This window comes from Ostrinia furnacalis, unplaced genomic scaffold (genome assembly GCF_004193835.3).
Source record: "Ostrinia furnacalis isolate ACB-3 unplaced genomic scaffold, ASM419383v2 OfSCF4905, whole genome shotgun sequence".
Classification (NCBI taxonomy): domain Eukaryota; kingdom Metazoa; phylum Arthropoda; class Insecta; order Lepidoptera; family Crambidae; genus Ostrinia; species Ostrinia furnacalis.
In genome coordinates this window covers 4,853-23,828 of record NW_021135144.1, presented here as the reverse complement: position 1 = coordinate 23,828, position 18,976 = coordinate 4,853, and the positions used below count along the sequence as shown (strand labels likewise).

General features: G+C 39.4%; 1 protein-coding gene across 1 annotated transcript; it reads right to left on the bottom strand.

Moving 5' to 3' along the window:
- Window positions 1-235: 235 nt before the first annotated feature.
- On the bottom strand, window positions 236-17,844 carry LOC114360135 (PDGF- and VEGF-related factor 3). The gene is made up of 7 exons (XM_028314715.1): window positions 17,452-17,844; window positions 4,308-4,497; window positions 3,493-3,634; window positions 2,886-3,000; window positions 2,390-2,503; window positions 1,926-2,059; window positions 236-1,333 (listed from the first exon to the last, which is right to left on the bottom strand). The coding sequence occupies exons 1-7, from the start codon at window positions 17,803-17,805 to the stop codon at window positions 1,048-1,050; spliced, it is 1,335 nt and encodes a 444-aa protein (XP_028170516.1). The 5' UTR covers window positions 17,806-17,844; the 3' UTR covers window positions 236-1,047.
- Between the last annotated feature and the right edge of the window lie 1,132 nt (window positions 17,845-18,976).

Below are 18,976 nucleotides of genomic sequence, written 5' to 3'. Positions count from 1 at the left end.
AATTGTAGAGGCAATACATATGCTTGACTTAATATTTTTCAATAAGGTAAATAAATATCCGCGCCACTGTTTTTACACGAAATGTTTGAAGAAGGTAGGTATTTAATTATCTTTATTAAAGCAAAGACGACTGTTATTTTTTATACGCACTTTTTCAACTGCCGGCACGTTCGAAATACTGAACATAGATATTGTTCAGATGTCTTTTTTTTTTTTTTTTTTTTTTACATCTCTACGCAGCGCCAAGGGGTCAAGCCGATCCGAAATGTCCTGGCAGTCAACGATTCGAGCTGCTCTCCGTTCAATGCGGTCCAGAGGGAGAAGCTGGTACTGGGGCGCACCTGCCCAAAGATGAGAACAGTATTCCATATGAGGCCGAACCTGCGCCTTGTAAAGTTGCAGACGATGGGCTGGAGTGAAATACCGTCTCGATCTATTGAGCACACCAAGCTTCTTCGAGGCTAATTTAGCCTTACCCTCTAAATGACCACGGAACTGGACTTCGCCCGATATGTCGACACCAAGGATTCCGATATTGGCTGAGGCAGTTAGGGGAGTGCTCTCGAAACAGCGGGATACGACAAACGGCAACTTTTTGGCGGTGAACGCGCAAACTTGTGTCTTTGTAGGGTTAAATTGGACCAAATTGCGTCGACCCCAGTCTGAGACCTCCTTCAAGGAGGTTTCAATTTCGGACACAAGTCAAGTCTAGGGTAAGGTGGGGCACAATGTTACACGGGGTACAATGTTACGATGCATATTTCTCCTTCCCTTTCTATTAGTTGTATGATGTTGGTATACACACACGTTTGTCAAGCTCATAAGAGCTGAACTGAGCTGAGAAGCTGAACTGAGCCGCTGAACATCATACAACTATAGAAAAGGACGGAGAAATATGCATTGTAACATTGTACCCCTTGTAACATTGTGCCCCACCTTACCCTACTGCTAGCAATCCAGAAAACATTGCGTAACGCGGTCATAAGTATTTTATCATCCCCATTCATTAAAAAGTGTTAAGATTCAATGTTCAGCAGTATTTTGAGTCTAATCGCTAGGCCTCTCGGTTGCCCTGGCCCTGTGGTGGTAGCGGGTCCGCCTGTATCGCCGCTGCGGGCATTTGCCGAGGCTCTTCTCGTAGGCGCCGTACTCGCAAGCTGGAGTGTTGCAGTCGCCGTGGATGATGCAGACTCGGTCCCGCATGCTGAAGTGCTCGCGGCCGCGCGCTTGCGACAGACAGTCGCGGCGGCGCGTCGCGTCGGGCCACTCGCACACGCAGGAACAGATGCCGTCGTTCAGAGGCCGCGCCAGGAATAACGTGGGGCAGGTGCACCTGGAACAATGGGGCAATATAAGATTTTAAACTTTTGCGTTCCATTATTTTTGAAATTAAGTCGCGTCTCAAACTGGTCTGTGACCACGACTGTAGCAACACAGCTGAAACATTAAGCTGTTGCAATGGTAGTATGTTTTGTAGATTCGTATTTACTTCTTGTCTTTTCACAGTGATGCCCATCTTATTTTTACCAAATGTGATGAAAATATCTTTGCTGTGGAGTGCATTTAACCAACCGATCGAATCATACATTGTTCGCTTACAGCCATTCTCCCAGCTAGACATGGTGATGGACTCTTTCTCGTTTCTTCAGCTTAAAAGCTATCAATCTCTAGACTGCTGGATTTGATACTAGGATAAGAATCATGCTGCTAATGATTCAAGACAGTCTCTTGATACATCAAAGCGTGTATATCTCTATACATACGTTACCTCTGCAACTGAGGCGGTGCGGTGTGGTCCTCCCTGACAGACAGATGAGGCTCTTCAGTCCCGGCGCGCCAGTCGTTCTGCCTCTACTGACTATTGGAAGGCCGGGAGGATTGTGTCGTGATACATCAAAGCGTGTATATCTCTATACATACGTTACCTCCGCAACTGCGGCGGCGCGGTGTGGTCCTCCCTGGCGCTTGAAAGATGAGGCTCCTCGGTCCCGGCGCGCCAGTCGTTCTGCCTCTCTTGTGACTCTTCGGACGCTCGGACTATCTGCTTCGGTAGTTCTTGCTGAAAATGTAACGGTTGTTAAGGAATATGCTGCAAAAGTCAGGAACTGTCGTGGTCTTGAAGTAAACTTTATTTGCTGTCCAGGTAGGTAGGTTCCTACAGGAACTAGTAGGCTCCTGGACAGTAGGAACAGCTCCTTTATCTTGTTGCGTGATTGCATTTATGAATGTTCAGGTTTTCAAAAATTGTTATGAGGTGTTAGCGTATAAGCTCCTGAATTTGTTACCAGATGATTACCATAGCTATAAGAAAATCGTAAACATATTTTTGGACTATGCAGACAAGGGACTCAAGCTTCTGCTCCTCATTTTAGAAAAAGTTGGAACTTACGTCTATTCTCGTGCGCACAGTGGTCTGCAGCGTGTCTCGAGAGACGCACGCGCAGCTCGTGTGGTTGAAGAACAGCATGCGCGCAATGCTACGGTTGCCGTCTGCTTTTTGCAGCTGAAAAATAATTTTGGTCTGTTAATAAACCAGAAAAAAATGTGCTACCTCGACAAAAGAAAATGCAAGGGATCACGTGATCGGAAATCGTTATGATTAGTGGATTTACTAATAAAAACCTTTGATGAAGTTCTTTAACATAGAAACGGCTCATCAAGTTTTCTTGCAAAACTTATTTGAAGTGGCTACGATAATGCTCATGTTAACTTTCTGATTGGTGCCTAAGGGGAAAGAGACATAAATCGTCAATAAGAAGTATGTCTAATAACAAAATTCTTCTTCGAGTTCGACGTTACACTTTGGACAGAGTGGTCGTGGTTGTCACACCTGGTTGGATGGCTATACGAGTTACCTACTTTTAAAGAACTTTGAAGCTACTCACATAGAAGGGCAACGCGACGTATTTGCCAGCGACTGGCGCGCACACCTCCGCCTCGTCGTAGCAGCAGCCGGAGTCGGGCGCACAGCGATGCAGCTGTACGCATGGTGGCATGTATCTGAAGACAATAGAGTACAATTAAGTCTGAGAAGATGTCCCTTCTGTTATCCTAAGAGTCTTGAGTGAGCAAGATTTGAACTGATTGGATAATTCAATAGAAAGAACCATGAACAGATTAAGGAACGACATTGAAGAAATTTACAATGGATCGTAATGAAATCATAATAATAATATCTACCCGTTCCGTTGAGTGAGGTTATCCCTAGATCCCCATTCAATAGAAGAAGACTAAATGGAACAATCTCCAAACTTCATGCAAGACTGGTCGCCGAGCACGTAGAATTTTGTCCAATGACCCCAAGCTACCCATCCTTATCGCTCGCGCGTAATTATATTGCTGTTGCGACTGGGCGGCCGCAGTGAGTGTGCGAGCGCGACAGCAACATAATTACGCGCGAGCGATAAGGATGGGTAGCTTGGGCTCATTGGACAAAATTCTACGTGCTCAGAGACCGGGCTTTAGTAAGTTAAAATTTATTTGATGACTCACACGATGTTGGCAGCAGGCGCCAGCTGCCGCACCGTGAGCCAGCGCGGCTGCGGCTCCGAGCACTTGCCCGCCTTCACCACGGCCGCTATGTTCGCGTACGTGGCTTTGCGCAGCGCCAGACGCTCCACCGCCGTCAGGGTCGCTGGAATATTGGGAAAGACACATTATAGCTATGACGCAATTTGTTATGGGATGAAAATATAAACGCATGAGAATAACTCACATCGTTTATAATGCGACTTTGCCAGCAGGGAAAACAGTAGTGTAAGGCAAATGTCACTCACCTTCTCATTATGATCAACAACAACATCATTTATGCAAGTGTTTATTGAATAGGAATTTAAAACCGTGACGGTCATTTTTTTATCAAGGAGATATCCATCTTGTCATTCTAGCTAACCGATAATAAAGGTACATTTTGCCATGAAACGTGTTAAGCTTTAACCACACCAACGCGTGCAGATCGCCATCGCCGGCGCGATCAAAGGCCAATGACAGGGAGAGATCGTGTGACCAGCCAGTACGGCTGATATATTCTACAATGTCACATTAGTTTCTATAGTCTGGTCCGTGAGCACGTAGAATTTTGTCCAATGACCCCAAGCTACCCATCCTTATCGCTCGCACGGAAGTATATTGCTGTCGCGACTGTGCGACGGGCGCCCGCAGTGAGTGTGCGAGCGCGACAGCAACATAATTACGCGCGAGCGATAAGGATGGGTAGCTTGGGTCATTGGACAAAATTCTACGTGCTCACGGACCAGGCTTTAGTGCCTATACTGACTGGGAACTCGAATTATGGCAGTAATACTTACAATCATCAAGTATCCTAGGCCGTTCCTTAGTGGCAGCGATGGGGTCGACGGCGGATATGACGGTCTCCCGGTAGCCTGGTCCCAGCCTGGTGATGGCGGAGGGGGTCACGACCCCCGGCCGGGCCGTGGAGGCGCTCTCCATCTCTTCGTCTTGGTACTGGTCCCAGTCGATGGGGTCGTCGCCTTCTTCCTGGAAACGATCAGATGGTTATTGATATTTAAACTAATATTATACCAGTAGTTATTTCCTAGAAGCAAGAGTAAAGATATGTATTTACTTAATAGTTACTTTATTGGTATACCTACTTAAGAGTTAAGAGTCCTGCAAGCATCTCACAGAAAAAGTAATTGCCATTAACAGTCGTAGTCAGCTCCTCTTTCAGGTTGATTTAATTTATAACTTGAAAGAATTAAAAACAGGGTAGCAAGATGTACATTTCTATAAACACGCAACAAATAAAACGCGCTAATCTTAGATCGAATGGAGAGTGTGCCAATAGCGAGACTAAATAATGTACCGCAACTTATGCCATGCTCGCAGCTTAGCAAAGCAAACTCCAAGTATCGGCAGTGATGTAATTACAGAACAATTCCTTGTAGAGACCAGTCAGTGTGCAAGAATGCGTCGGGCCGGGACTCGAACGGGCGCCGAGAATAGCCGCTATTTCGAGACCGCCTGCTTCTCCTCGGCGCCCTAACCGATCGATTGGACACTGGTTCCCAAAGGTTAGATATAACTTTTGGAAGAGTCAAGCCGAGATAGACACCGAAAATATTATTTTTCTCAAAATTAGGAGGAAGTTCATCTTTAGTTTCGAACATTTCCTATGTTTTTCTGATTAGTTTCGTTGCGGTGACACGGGTTTAACTTTACCCTGGGAGAAACTTTCATTGGTTGAGTTTATTGGCGGTCAAGCTGTAGATCTTGGCTACTCCGAAGCTGCGGCGGGAATTTGAAGGTTCGTAAAAGAACGTATTTGAAAGATAAGGCTGGGCAAGAAGAAAGGATCTCCTTATTGGGACCCAAGTCACGTCAAGGTCTGGCGTGGGAGTCTTTTTGTGTTATTTTCATACTAACCAACAAATAAATTTGCAATTCTTTGTTAAGTGTAGTTTTAACGTTGTTTAAAGTTTGGGAACTACTGAGGAGATCGATTTGGAGTGCGATTGAACTTGTCTTTGATCTATTCCCGGCGCTGATTGAAGTTTTATATGCGCGATGGCTTGTTTAACTTTACTAGATAAACATTCAGTAGTTGATTACATTTTATTCATTTCTTGATTGATGCGAGACGCAAATAGTTCCAGATATGATATTGGGGAGTAGTTTTATATGGCGACTTGTTTTGGGTACTAGATCTTTAGGTAGAGACGTAGGTACTTATTTAGTTCATGAGCCGGATGTTATGCATCTTCGACTAAAACTCAATATTTATTTATGAGAAAAACACCAATACCAACTCAAAAAGGTTTTAAGTTACCTTGTAAGAATGAAATCGAGAATTCTGAAAGGTAGGTAACATATTAAAATCATAATTATCATTATTATAATAAAAATATGAATGCGTATTTAACGATAAAAATATTTTCCTTACAAAATCACTCGTAAACATAAGATAAAGAATGTTAAAGAACTTACGTATTCAATTTACTTACTTATTGCGTCAAGAATGCTACATGCGCAAGAGTCGCGCGGCCGTTGTCTCTATCATTTATCATCACTCGCTTTGTTATCCAATGATATTTGGATAAAGTAAAAAAAATGTGTTAGCTGATACTAATCAAATGGGGAAAAAAAGTTCTAATGAACTCTTATTTAGGTTACGTAATTATTATCAAAAAACAAATAAAGCTACGTACATCAAAGTAGACCGTCAAGCTGACTGTGAAAACTATTCAGGTATTTTCTTGCTCCCACAGTAAATAATAGTATCAATGAATGCCTCCAACTCCATAAATATGGCACACATAAAATCTAGACGTCTGTATACAAATCTTGTGGTTTTAATAAAATAAAACGGAAGTCTGCGCGGGCGCAGGGATAATGTCACGCTCCTGGCGCAAACGACACGTAATTGAGGCTAGGGTTGCCAACTGCGAGTTAAGAAATATGTGTTTTTATGTTTATTATTCTACTCTCATAACAATCGCCATTCAAGCCACTACTCTATTTATCAGAGTTGAACTTAAGCTTTACTAACTCTCGCCTTGGGCTTACGATAGACATGTCTTATCACATAAAGTCTGGGATGAATGACTGAACTTTACAAGTAGGATGTATACACTATCGGCCACAGTTCCTGCTAGCTAGGTATCCATTTCCGTTTCTTTTCTCTCGTTCTCATCAAATGGCGATTCTTTGCGATAGAACGAGACGACTGGAAATGGGTAGCTGGAACTGTGGCTGATAGTACATACATACAAATGTAAATGATAGAATTTTGTATTATATGTTCGATTTAGATAAAGTATTTATTGTGTAATCAGATTCAGTACTGAAAATGCCTATTAAATACCAATTAAATGAAATGTTCCAATATAATTAAAATGAGCAACCCTATACGAATGCGCGCCAGTCGATCACGACAATAATCGCTGGCTCAGCCCTGGGGACGGGGAAAAGTGATTTGTTGGACAATTCATATAATTGTCAAGGCTCAGTAAAAAACTAATTCGTTCCGAGAAGCTGTTCACACCACTGGATTGTTGAACAATTATTTCAAAATTGGATACAGTGTGGAAAAAGTGTCTGCAGTTAAATGTGTTTTGTTTTTCATAATAAACAATTAATATTTATTGTGATTGCGAGTGGATTGATCTACACGGACTTTGATCTCTGTATTATCACTGAATTTATAGAAGTCGTAGAGGTACTTATTCTAGGTACGAGTATCTGGGTTGGACCTGTTAACACAATCATTACACCCAATACAGTGATAACTATTACTACAATAACTAGTGAGTTATCGAAAATTACTGCCTTGAAAATTATGATGCATCATTTTACATACATTCAACTCTTTTACTAGTTATTTACAACTCGACTGACGTAACCTTTGCGAAGTTGCATCACCGCAGGAATCCCGTATCATCTTCCCTGCACGGCAGGTGCAGAGGAAGCGTGCCATTACGTGCATGCCTACACACGGCAGTAGTGCCTTGTAAGCTCGACGCGAAAGCTTGCTGTGTTACCCGAATGTAGAGTTGCAGTGACATAACTTTGTTATACGCAGGCGATCGCCTACATTTCACTTATAATTCGGAACGCATCGGGGATTCCCTTTCTAAAAGACTAGTATTTAAATGGAGCAGTTAATAGTCGAGCTATTTCTTCAAAATCATTGTAAAAAAAACTACCTAATCCAGAAGTGATAGTGTGTAAACCTAACCTATACAGTTAAATAAATAAATAAATAAAAAATGTATTAATCTATAATCTTTAATCTCGAATCGTTCGTTACACTCTTTAAATTTTAGCCCTTTCATTTGCTGCCCATATTTTGGCAGTTAGTGATCGTGGTTGTGATGAGATGAGGTGTTATTTGTTGTGGCGAACGTTTCTCGCCTTCCGTTATGTTACACACTAATATGATAGTAAATTCTAACATTATCTGTAGTAAAGGTGATTATGCAACATTGTCAACCTCGTTTGCTCGTTAGGCGTCAAGATAGTGTGTGATCACCGTGTCCGAAACGACCAGTGGCCGTTACTGCGGTGGCCGTTACAATGTTACCATCCAATCAATCACGGTTAGGCATATCACCACACAACAGAAGAAGGGCCAGTTAGTTAGGTACCCTTACTTCACGGACTTCACCCATCCCAACTGTCATTCTAAACACTATTTTGTACAGACACCAATACTTCACGTTCAGTAACAATGAGTATTTAAGTTTAAGTAGTTTTAAGTCTAAAATAGTCAAAAAATATGAGTTATTTATTCATATTCATAGTCCTTTATTATGCCTAAGATTCTTACGAGACTCCAAATTAAATTGAGTCCAACATGATCTTGATTGAAAAATGTTTCTAAGAGAAAAAAGGCCTTCTGTATTTGCTTGAATTACAGGATCACTACGGAGTGACTTGGGGCAATCAGTAATCACGTCAGAATAATGAATGGGCTGTCCAATGATATTGGCGATGCAAACATTGCTAATCGAAATAAAATTACCCGGCCATGCCACCCGGGAACTCACGAGCGTTACGACAGGGGTCTACTCTGAGAAACAAAATTCATGTATCGACTCTGTCCCTTTCTGGCAACTAGTACAAGAAAAGGATAGATGATCGAAATCGAAGCTCTCTCGAGTCCGTGATTACGCATCCATCGCTTGTACACATCCTGAAAAGCTGTTGAGAGCGCGAAATTGAATCTCTCTCGAGTCTGCGATTACGCATCCATCACTTGCACACATCCTGAAAAGCTGTTGAGAGCGAAAAAGACAGAGTTGAAAGTAAGGAATCACGTAGCAGATTCCAGGTGGTCGAGTCTCCGACCGGTCTTCCTGTGCGAAACGCGTGCGCACGCATGTACCACACACGAAGGAGCGGATTTAGTGTTGTCGAACTATCGATATTTTATCAACTACCCTGTTAATAGTATTGAAGTTCATAAATAAAATTGAAAATCGATATAATCAGAATTATTTATGTCCAAAAGCTTACTCTCCAAAATAGACATTACTTACTATCCATTTTTTTGTCAATCGATATTTCGCGTGTTTCCAAATGTAATTTTACTGACTGTCTCCACTCCATCAGCTGAATCACATTCTGAGCTATCGACGAAACTATCGATATTTGACTCTCGATCGGCGACACTAAACGCATTCAATGAACCGCGCCTGTGACGTCTCGTGAATACAATCGAAATGGGTCGTGTTGGCATTAAACCATAATGTACAATGGGAAGTTTTTATTATTCTGATATTTATCTTCTATGAAGTTTAAGGTGCGTGCGAACGAAGCTCTACCTCTACACTCGATTTCAAGTATAGATTCAGGCATTTAATTGGTGGAATCTACAGGACCAGGTTTCGGAAGGCATATTAATTACTACGTTTAATATGGCTTCCCAGTGTATGGGAATATCAAGTAATTCAAAATCTGAAAATGTCCTAAGGGAGAATATAAAAACCGGTAATAACTACTTCAGTATTTAAGTAGGTAATAACAGTAACAATAAAACACTATTGAATTCATATTTTGCTGAAAATATGCTTGCTGGTCATGGCCAGTGTACTAGGGATAATAGACTCGCTTATGATGTCATCGCTCTACTGTATCTACTAAGTTATCGCGGTTGCAACTTTATTTATACTTGGCCGGGCCACTACGCACACTGTGACCGTCTGGCTGCGATTTATCAATGAATCAAAATACCTACTTGTTCTCAAGACGACTGATAAAGTGCTCGTCGTACATGAACAGTTTCGTTCGCAACTCATTGGTACTTGGTACTCTAATAAAATCGGGCAAGGAGTCGGACTCGTACCTATTGCTGACACATTGCTATATCGAATAAGATGTCCTTCCGAGCGTCTACTTTATAAACAATAAGTAAATTGATTAGGTGTTTTAACTTTTGATGGTATTGATTTTGAATCTTAATTTTGTTACAGCTTCAAGGGACCGTAGAGTTAAATAATTTAAGCTAAAAGCTACGTTCTATTAGAAAAACGATCTTAGAATAAACAAATGGACAACTGGGTCAACTGAGTGATCCTATTAGGGTTAATAATAATAAATATCCTTGGACATTTTACACTGCGCCGCTAGCCCCAAACTAAGCAAAGCTTGTACTATGGGTACTAGACAACGGATATAAACATACTTATATACTTTTTTTTTTGTAAAAACATACATATTATACATAGAAAACACCCAGTCCAATACAAACAAATATGTTCATGCACACAAATGTTTGTACTGTGCGGGAATCGAACCCGCAACCTCTGGAATAGTAGTCCGTTTCGAACCACTACACCAAACGGCCGTTCCTTTTTTGTGGCACGGAACTCTAAAAATTAACGAAAAACCCCCTTATCTTTGAAGGCCTTCATCATACGTTGTGTCATACTTATTGACAAATGATCTCAATTTTCAAATGCCTTAAGCGCCACTTTTTAATTTAAATTAACTACAATAAGTAACATAAAGCCAATCATGTATCATTATGTAAGTATTTCCCATAGCTATATATTTCTAACTTTACGAAGCCACAAATCGCGGCCTGGTAGGCTAGGTAGTTCCGCAGTGTCCGTCACCGTGACAGAACAATGAAGAAATAGTCGTGTTCACAAGACTCTGAAACACCATAAACGGCTCTAATGACGGACAGACGGCACGTACAAATATAGAGACTTAATGCAGTTGTAAACATGCTCGTGTCTCGTTGGCCAGGGTTGACGAGGGCAAACGAAATCGTGCAAATGTCAGTCAGCAGAATCAATAAACATTAATATTGCTCCAAAATTATTCACAAAGCTTCACTTGGCAGAGACAGTTTGTCTGTTTATTCAAGACGTTCCACGTTGAGCTCATTGAAAGCAAATGACAGGAAATGTAATGAAATTAAGGGATTAATTAATACAGTATAATAAAAGTTATTATTAAACCAGTTAAAAGCTTGATTATGACATTGAAAACAATATTTTGTGTTTGTTATTAACATTTGTCTATAGTTAACAAAATAGGTAATTGCATGGTAATAATGAACGAATGTTGTGTTCAGCTACAATCGGAGTGAAAATAAGTCAATTTATCTTTTTATGATGATTTTTAATTTGTTGCTGTACCTTAATCAATTAAATAAAAATATGATTGTTTTGGTTTAAGGAACTTGACCAGAAAACCAAAGTCGCCAGAGTCCTGCCTGGTAGAGTCCTTGTTGAAGAAAATCAGTGGCGGAAAATAAAGGTATGTAATCCTCTAATTATTATTTCATGCCCTCCACTGCACTGTAGTAGCCCTACGTAAAGTGCAACCGAAAGGCATTGGCGCTCGTCGCCCATATTGGGCAACAATTGAACCAAGTGCGCAGATCGGCACGTTTCTCCGAACATTTATACGTACTTAGACACTGAAATAGGCCATCTTGTATCTCCAAGGGAACCTAAATCGTTTCAGCCTGGCTTCTGCTATTTGCATCACAGGGATCATAAGCACTAAACGTTGAAAGACATTTTTATGTTTCCAAAGAAATAAATCTTTATTGCAACTGACAGGCGGTTTACAATCGTATTCTTACAGGGTGTCCCGCAAATTAGCAGCTATTTTCTTAATAATACAAATAAAAAATCGTGATTATAAATTATTATAGTTGAATTTTGAAGCTTTCCTGTAACAACAAACACGTAATGTCATCATACACACATCCTTAGCGAATACTGCCAGTAGTGCCAGTATTAACTAATCATAGTTTATGAACGCATGTGCACGGTTAAATGTCAACAAGGTAAAGTGTCTGGTAAAAGTAAACACGGTCATGCATTGACTAAGTAGATACTCCACCTATAAAAATGAATAAAGAAAAATCAACTTTCATATTCAAACTTAAAGAAGCATAAAATAGAAATGGCGATCTATAAATCAAAATAGAGACACCAAACGTTGTATGGAGTATTCTTACCACATACATCCACCATAAATTGCGGCATGACTCACTTCTTAGAAGTAATAAACTGATTAACTCCGATGTTTTCAACTATTTAACCATCGATTAATGATGCAATTTAATCTCCCATTAATTGCATTAAGCTACGTAACCTGTTAAGGCCTTAAGTTATTTAATCTTCAGTAATTGGCGGTCTTAATAGTTATTTTGTGTAAGTAATGCTGATCTGATCTGACCGCAAGTAGTGGATTGGTAAAAGCCCAAGGCGATGTTAAATGGCAGTTAGTGTTGCTGAAACATGGCCGATTGATAGCCGAGTAGTAATGTATTCAATCTGCATATTAAGTGGTGGCCGGAGGTGTTGTAGCACCTATGAAGTACTTGACACGGTCAACTGGCATACTTTTAGCAGCTATCAAAAAGATATCTTGGCTTAGATTCGACATGAAATCATACATGTCTATAAAAGCGAACGGTCACTGACTGACTCACTCATCACGAAATCTCAGAAACTACAAGTGGTAGGAGTCTCAAATTTTGCATGGAGATCCTTTTAGAACGTAGGTTTATCGTTTATTTTTCACCATAACCGTAAAGTAAGTAAGGTGCTCACTAAGACGGGATTTTCCAAAATTCAACCCCTAAGGGGGTAAAACAGGGTCCACGCGTACGAAATGGCAGGCGGCCGCTAGTTATGAAGATTTCTTGTCACAGCTTTTAGGGATTACTTATAGAGTTTCTACTGATAGTTTGATTCAATTCTAATATACTCCTACGTATCTACTTACGAGTATAAGTCACAGCAAAACTTAGGCTTGATGCAGAACGTGCACTTCACATAATGCGCTCTTTTCTAAAGGCTGAAGAGTTTGTTAATATTTGTCGTAAGTCCGAGCTTCGTCCATGAACTCTACTAACTTTTATTACATTTAACAGTGGCGAGCTAACCAGTAACCATATTTGCATAAGATAATATAAATTCGATTACCTAGCAATTTTCCAGTCACGGCCTAGCCCTTACCCAGGAATGTTCTAACCGTCAGACTAGACGTGCTCTGTCAAGTTAATTTATGCCAGTAGATATTTTGGTCACGATTAAACTATTTTGTCCAGGTGTTAAGGAATACAGGTACAAGGTATAAAAGGTTTGTTTGGGAATGCACATTGAGTGGCCGCATAAATCAGTGTATTTTATGCTGTATCATGTTATTAGAGGCATTCGTCGTATCCTGTTATTGGACGTTCCGAATTAACTGACTGAATCCTAGTTCGGTCTGGCTGAAGACAGTTTCTTTTAACTAGTGAGGAATTGGGTTTCGTTACTATTTTATATTAATCAAAGATCGCTTTCAAAAATTTCTAAAGGGACACATTTTAAAGGTAGAGAAATAGGTTATTTTGAAAACAACTTTAATGTATTATCAAGCCTTAAAAGATCTAACTCCGTTTTATACAAATCGATGGAAAAATATCTTACACGGTCCGAGTCCTGTAGTCATGTCATGAACCCTAAAAAATTCTGGTAAAGGGCGAGAAGTTTAACCCTAGTAAATGTATTGACAGTTTACTTTTTCATACCACTGTCAAAAACATTACTTATCCTTATTTTTTAAATATAAACCTAAGGTTTGACGTGTCCACCCTTGACACATCTATTAACGAAGATTTCACAAGGCCTCCTGAACGTGCAAACAAAATATGTGTACTGTTCTGCGAACACATAAAAGCTGTCATTTCCATAGAGTTTATCTCTGTTAGTTGACGGTTAGCCAACAGCTGGCCGATTGTAGGGTTACCACCTAGACGTGAGAAAATCCTGATCGAAAACATGATATTTCAGAAAAAGCTCACATAAACAGACACTATAAAGATGGCAAACCGCTACCAATCGATCAACATGGAAAGTATTGGGGGAGGCCTATGTTCAGCAGTGGACGTCCTATGGCTGAAATTATGATGATGATGATAAAGATGGCCCCTGTAAGTAATCTTATCTTACTTCTTACTAATATTATAAAAGCGAAAGTTTGTGTGGATGTCTGAATGTCTGGATGTTTGTTACTCATTCACGCAAAAACTACTGAACGGATTTTGATGAAACTTTACAGTATTATTGTTTATAATCCAGAATAACATATAGGCTATAATTTATGACGATCTGTGACAGACTAAATATCACGCGGATGAAGCCGCGGGCAAAAGCTAGTTTGTTAGCTAGGCAAAAAGCCTTATAAATTCCGAAAAGAAAAAATCCGGGCTTATGCAGATCAGTGGTAATCCTAGTCAAGTGGGTATGTGAAAAGCTTCAGCTTGATCTTTGTGTAATTGATTCGACAGCAAGATATTAATCTAATCATTGTTTGAGTGCCAACCGGGATCGTTGTAATCTCGAAAAGAGTGATGACTGAACACAAACGTCATGTAACGTTCTTTACTTTCGCTTTAATCTGAAACATTTGGGACACGATACGTCCTCATTTATGAATTTCATAAGGGATTAAGTACAAGTACAATGACAGTGCATCAGACAGTTCACTTTTATTGCGAAATAACGCAAATTGCAAGTGCATAAATGTCAAAAGTTCCTTGATAAGCTGTTTTTTATAGATCTCATGCGAAGAAAGCATAGACAAACTTTTTGCGCCTTGTTCAAAAATAGTAAGTAAGTAGGTATTGATTGATCTTAGGGATTACTGAGAATAAGTGATTATTGGGATAGTCAGGTTATATTTTTCACACACTGCTCTGCGAATGTATCCTAAGTGGCTCTTTGTTAATTGTAAGTTATATTTCCATTTTTTTTAACTCTACATTTATAATCTTTGAAACGACATCTTACAGTTCCCCTAAAACTATTTCATCTGTCTTTCTTTGCCTCATGCCCCAATTTAACATGGTGTGTCACGTCACACCACACACCATTGTGAGTTGTCACGTAGACCCTTTTATACTAATGCATTTTTAATTTCTGTGATGTGAGGACTCCCAGGCTGACATGAAATGAGATGATGCAATAACTCGGTCTATTTTAATTGTTTTGTTTATACACGTCTGCGGTAAATAGGAGTGCGGTTTTTACCATTTATATCTGTGCATAAGTTTTACATTTGTTTGTTGTTACGTGTGTGACAGACCTTGGAAACAAACAAAGCACTTTGTGTAACAAACATATTCTGATAGTAGACTAAATAATTAGCTATAACTTGTCACTTTAATTTCGATGAGAGGTCCCGTCATACTCGGAAGTAGGGTGCATCGTTGAACAGTGAACCGGCCTTTTTTCTAAATGCTCTAATTAGCTGGAAAATGAAGCTAGAAATGTCATTATGGTCTTATCAGTCAGGTAATTTAATAAGGTTTCTAATTTTTAGGCTTAAAATTAGCCTGAGCAATAAAAAGGTAACTTAAATTAGGTTTTAAAAAAAAATGAAATTTGGCTCACTGTGTACTACGGGTAGTTTTCACTGAACCACCCATATTTCAACAGTGAACCATAAAGTTAATTACGAGTAAAAATTATGATTTTGGAAAATAAACAACATAATTTTAGATAATCAGCTTTTATTTTTACAACACAAAAATCAAATGGAAATAAAAATGATTATTTCAACAAACAGTCTTCATAAAAAATCACAGAATCCAAAAATAACAACGAAACTCACACAAAACCCAAATGAAAAGAAAAATGCTTCTTTTAACAAAAATAACTAAACATTGTCTAATAAAGCCTTCAAGTAATCAATAATCAACCTTTTTGGTGGTAAACAAACAGTCTTCATTTAAAAAATCACAGAAAACAAAAATAACACAAGACACAATTGAAAAAAAAAATCCTTCTTTAAACAAAAATAACTGAAAATTGCCTCTTAAAGCCTTTAGGTAATTAATCAACCGTTTGGTGGTTAAATAAAAAAACAGTCAACCGGTTCACTGTGTACTTTGAAAACCTGGTTCACTGTTCAAAACATACACTATTCAACTTATGAGTTCACAAACAATAAGAAGTACGCGGAATGGTCATCACGGAATGTGCTCATTATACAGATAAAACTACAATAATTTTGATACCAAATAGATTTCGTACTTAATATAAATAGCAAAATATACAAAAATCGTAAAGCATGACTAAAAAAACTATCTTTTGTCGTCGAGAAACAAAGAATTCGCAGCCACACTTCACACCTTAGCCACAGTCGCCGGCGCACTACGGGAGAGGGTAAGGGCATCCACGAGACACGTAGTGACTCGTTCGGTGGAACTGGCAACGTCATACTTTTTGAAATATGGCGGTGGTTCAGCGTATCTGGTTGGTTCACTGTTCGACTACCCACCCTATATCAAGGCTGAGTTGCACCATCTTTTATAGCCGTAACTATAACCATAACCGGTGATTTTGTATGAAGTTTGACAGACTTTTGACGTTTGTTAAAGTTAAATTAAGATTTACGTTAAAGTTAAAGAACCAATGGTTAGTATTTTAGTTGAATCTGAGAACAACGCATCTCAAATGCGACATTTCCAAAAATACTTTAGTACACTTTAGTACGTTTGCAGGAAACATAACCAAAAGCGAATTCACATTGCGAATAAGATCAAAGAGTTGACGATCAAATCATTGAACTCTACATAGAAGGAATGCTTGCATATAGACATAAACACTCGCGCCTTTCGCAGAAAAGATTACTACAATCTAGGTGGTTCCTGCTGGCATATATTAATTAATGCCTGTTTTAACATAGAAAACGAATTAAACTTCGACAGAAATGCAGAAACGCCGGCTACTTCACTCTAGCAATAAATTTTAGTTGTTTGAGCTTTACAATTCATGGCTAAATAATTATGAATTAATTCTTCTAAAAGTTCATCTCGTTTATCTTTGAGTACTACACGCTGATGATATTTTTGATTTATTGGTTTTAAGTTAATGAAAACAACAATACTGCGTGCTCATATTATAGTCCTAATGATAATTTTAACTGAATATGGTCGTAAGTTATGTTGGTCCGATATTCAATCTCGACAATTTACTTACGTAGACAACTAGACATGCAAATACTACGATGTATCTATGTAATGATTTGAGCATCTGTGTTTTTGCATTTGCATGAAATTTTAGTAAGATCAAACACTTTCCTATTCTACGAGTAGAATGATATTAACTAAGTGTTGTTATGATAAACAAAGTAGGCAATATCTACCTCTTAGTAACAATAAACTAAGTTCTTGTGCCTTTTCGCGACATTTCTTATCAGCTCTTGACCCGACTCTACGTTTCTCGGTTCTTTTGCAAGTGAAATAATTGAAGTGTTTCGGTATTACTATTATAACATAGAATATTAACTATCAAACGAAATCCAAATGAAAAAAGTCTTTAAACATTTACCGAATTATCACGAATGCTAAAACTCTAATGATATCATTATGTGTTGTAACTTGCTCGAAGGACAGCGGTAATAAGATGAAGTAGCTACAAAATCAACCGTGAATTTCTATCAAAATTACAAAACACCGCAAATTAGACTTACCAGATCATTCCAGTCCCCATCACTATCATCATCAAGAATCCGATCACTTCTCGCCTCTTCATCTTCTCTAACACTCTGGAGATCCTTCACCACTCCATCCAACTGTTCAGGATCCAGCATGCCCCACATCTGCATCGCCGTCAGTAACTCCTCATCATCATCGTTCAAATCCCTCGGATTCAGCGCATTAAGTTTGGCTAGTTTCTCGTAGAGTTTTTCGTGTGGGTTCTTTTCTTCCAGTTGGAATTTCTGTAGCTTTTCGTTGAGTCGGTCGAGCTGGTCTGCGAAGGTGGGGGTCACGTATGCGGTGCGCGAGCGCGAGAGCAGCACGAGCAGCACGGTCAGACGCAGCATCGTGGCGGCGGCGCGGGCGCAACTGATCGAGCATGGCGCGCACGTTGCGCGTTTTTTGTGGACACTCCGCTGGGGAAATGTGTGTGAGCTTTTTCGAAACATGCGAGCTTTTGTAATTGAATAATTGCGTACAAACAAGAAGCTTAATGTTCTTGCTGAAACCTTCGTCTACACAGTAGACTGAGTACAATTGAATTTATGACTTTAGTCGAAGGATAACTAAAAAAAGTTGTTATGTGTTCTACAAATCATTACCAAATCAAGGGCATCTTTTTTAGAAGTATTCTGGTTATTGTACTGTGCAACAATACGATTTGATTTTACCGAATATGTAAGCGACTCTATAATATAGAAAGAGAGCATTTGGTATATTTCTAAAAGAAGTGCTACCGCAAAAGTTTCACAGAATGCAATTACTGCATTTCGGTGCATAATAATTCAGAGCTTAGATAATATTCCTCCTCCGACTGTACTTGCACTGCTCGGGGAAGTTCTGTGTACCCGGCGAGATTGTTTTCTAATTTTAGTCATTTAATCACTCAAGTGAAATTAAATCACAGCCGTGGTCGCGCGGAGATAACCTTAGCGCGCGATTATCTAAATTGTTGTGTACAATCTGGGTATTCTTATTATTTATTTAGTGGGAATGTCCCACTGCCTCTTCTCATTACCACTTGAAATTTTAACGGGGCTAATCCCATGTCTCGTTCCTACCGTGGCAACTTCTGTGTAGCCACGATCTACAATTTGAGCGCCAATTAATACCGGGTCTATGTTTGAGACTATAGATTGTGTAAGACCTTATGTACAACATGGAATGCAATAAAGATATTGACTATATAATTTAAAAAGGTGTGCAGGACCAAGTTGTTGTCCCAGGGAAGTGTCAAACTGTCATTGGATCTGCAACGGAATTGATCAGGAAGAAATATGATGAGTTCGAAGTTCACTCTGGTGCAAAGCGGATGACAGATGACAAACGTTAAAAATAACCGAAGGGTCGAAAATTCAAGACGTCAATTTCGAGTCTGGTTCATTTCGTATCGGGCTACAATGCCAATAGGTGCGGGTTTGAATATCACTGAAGGCGACTGAAAATTTGACGATTACGAGCATTTACACGAAGAGCTGATGCTTTAATTTGTGTATGTTCATGGATTTCTCCGTTATT

Bases quoted from the DNA above. Each gene is read 5' to 3' on its own strand.
- LOC114360135 (XM_028314715.1), bottom strand. From the start codon at position 17,805: ATGCTGCGTCTGACCGTGCTGCTCGTGCTGCTCTCGCGCTCGCGCACC. The intron at 3,635-4,307 runs GTAAGTATTACT...CCAATATTCCAG, and splicing joins GCCTAGGATACTTGATGATT to CGACCCTGACGGCGGTGGAG. The intron at 2,504-2,885 runs GTGAGTAGCTTC...ATTATTTTTCAG, and splicing joins ACGTCGCGTTGCCCTTCTAT to CTGCAAAAAGCAGACGGCAA.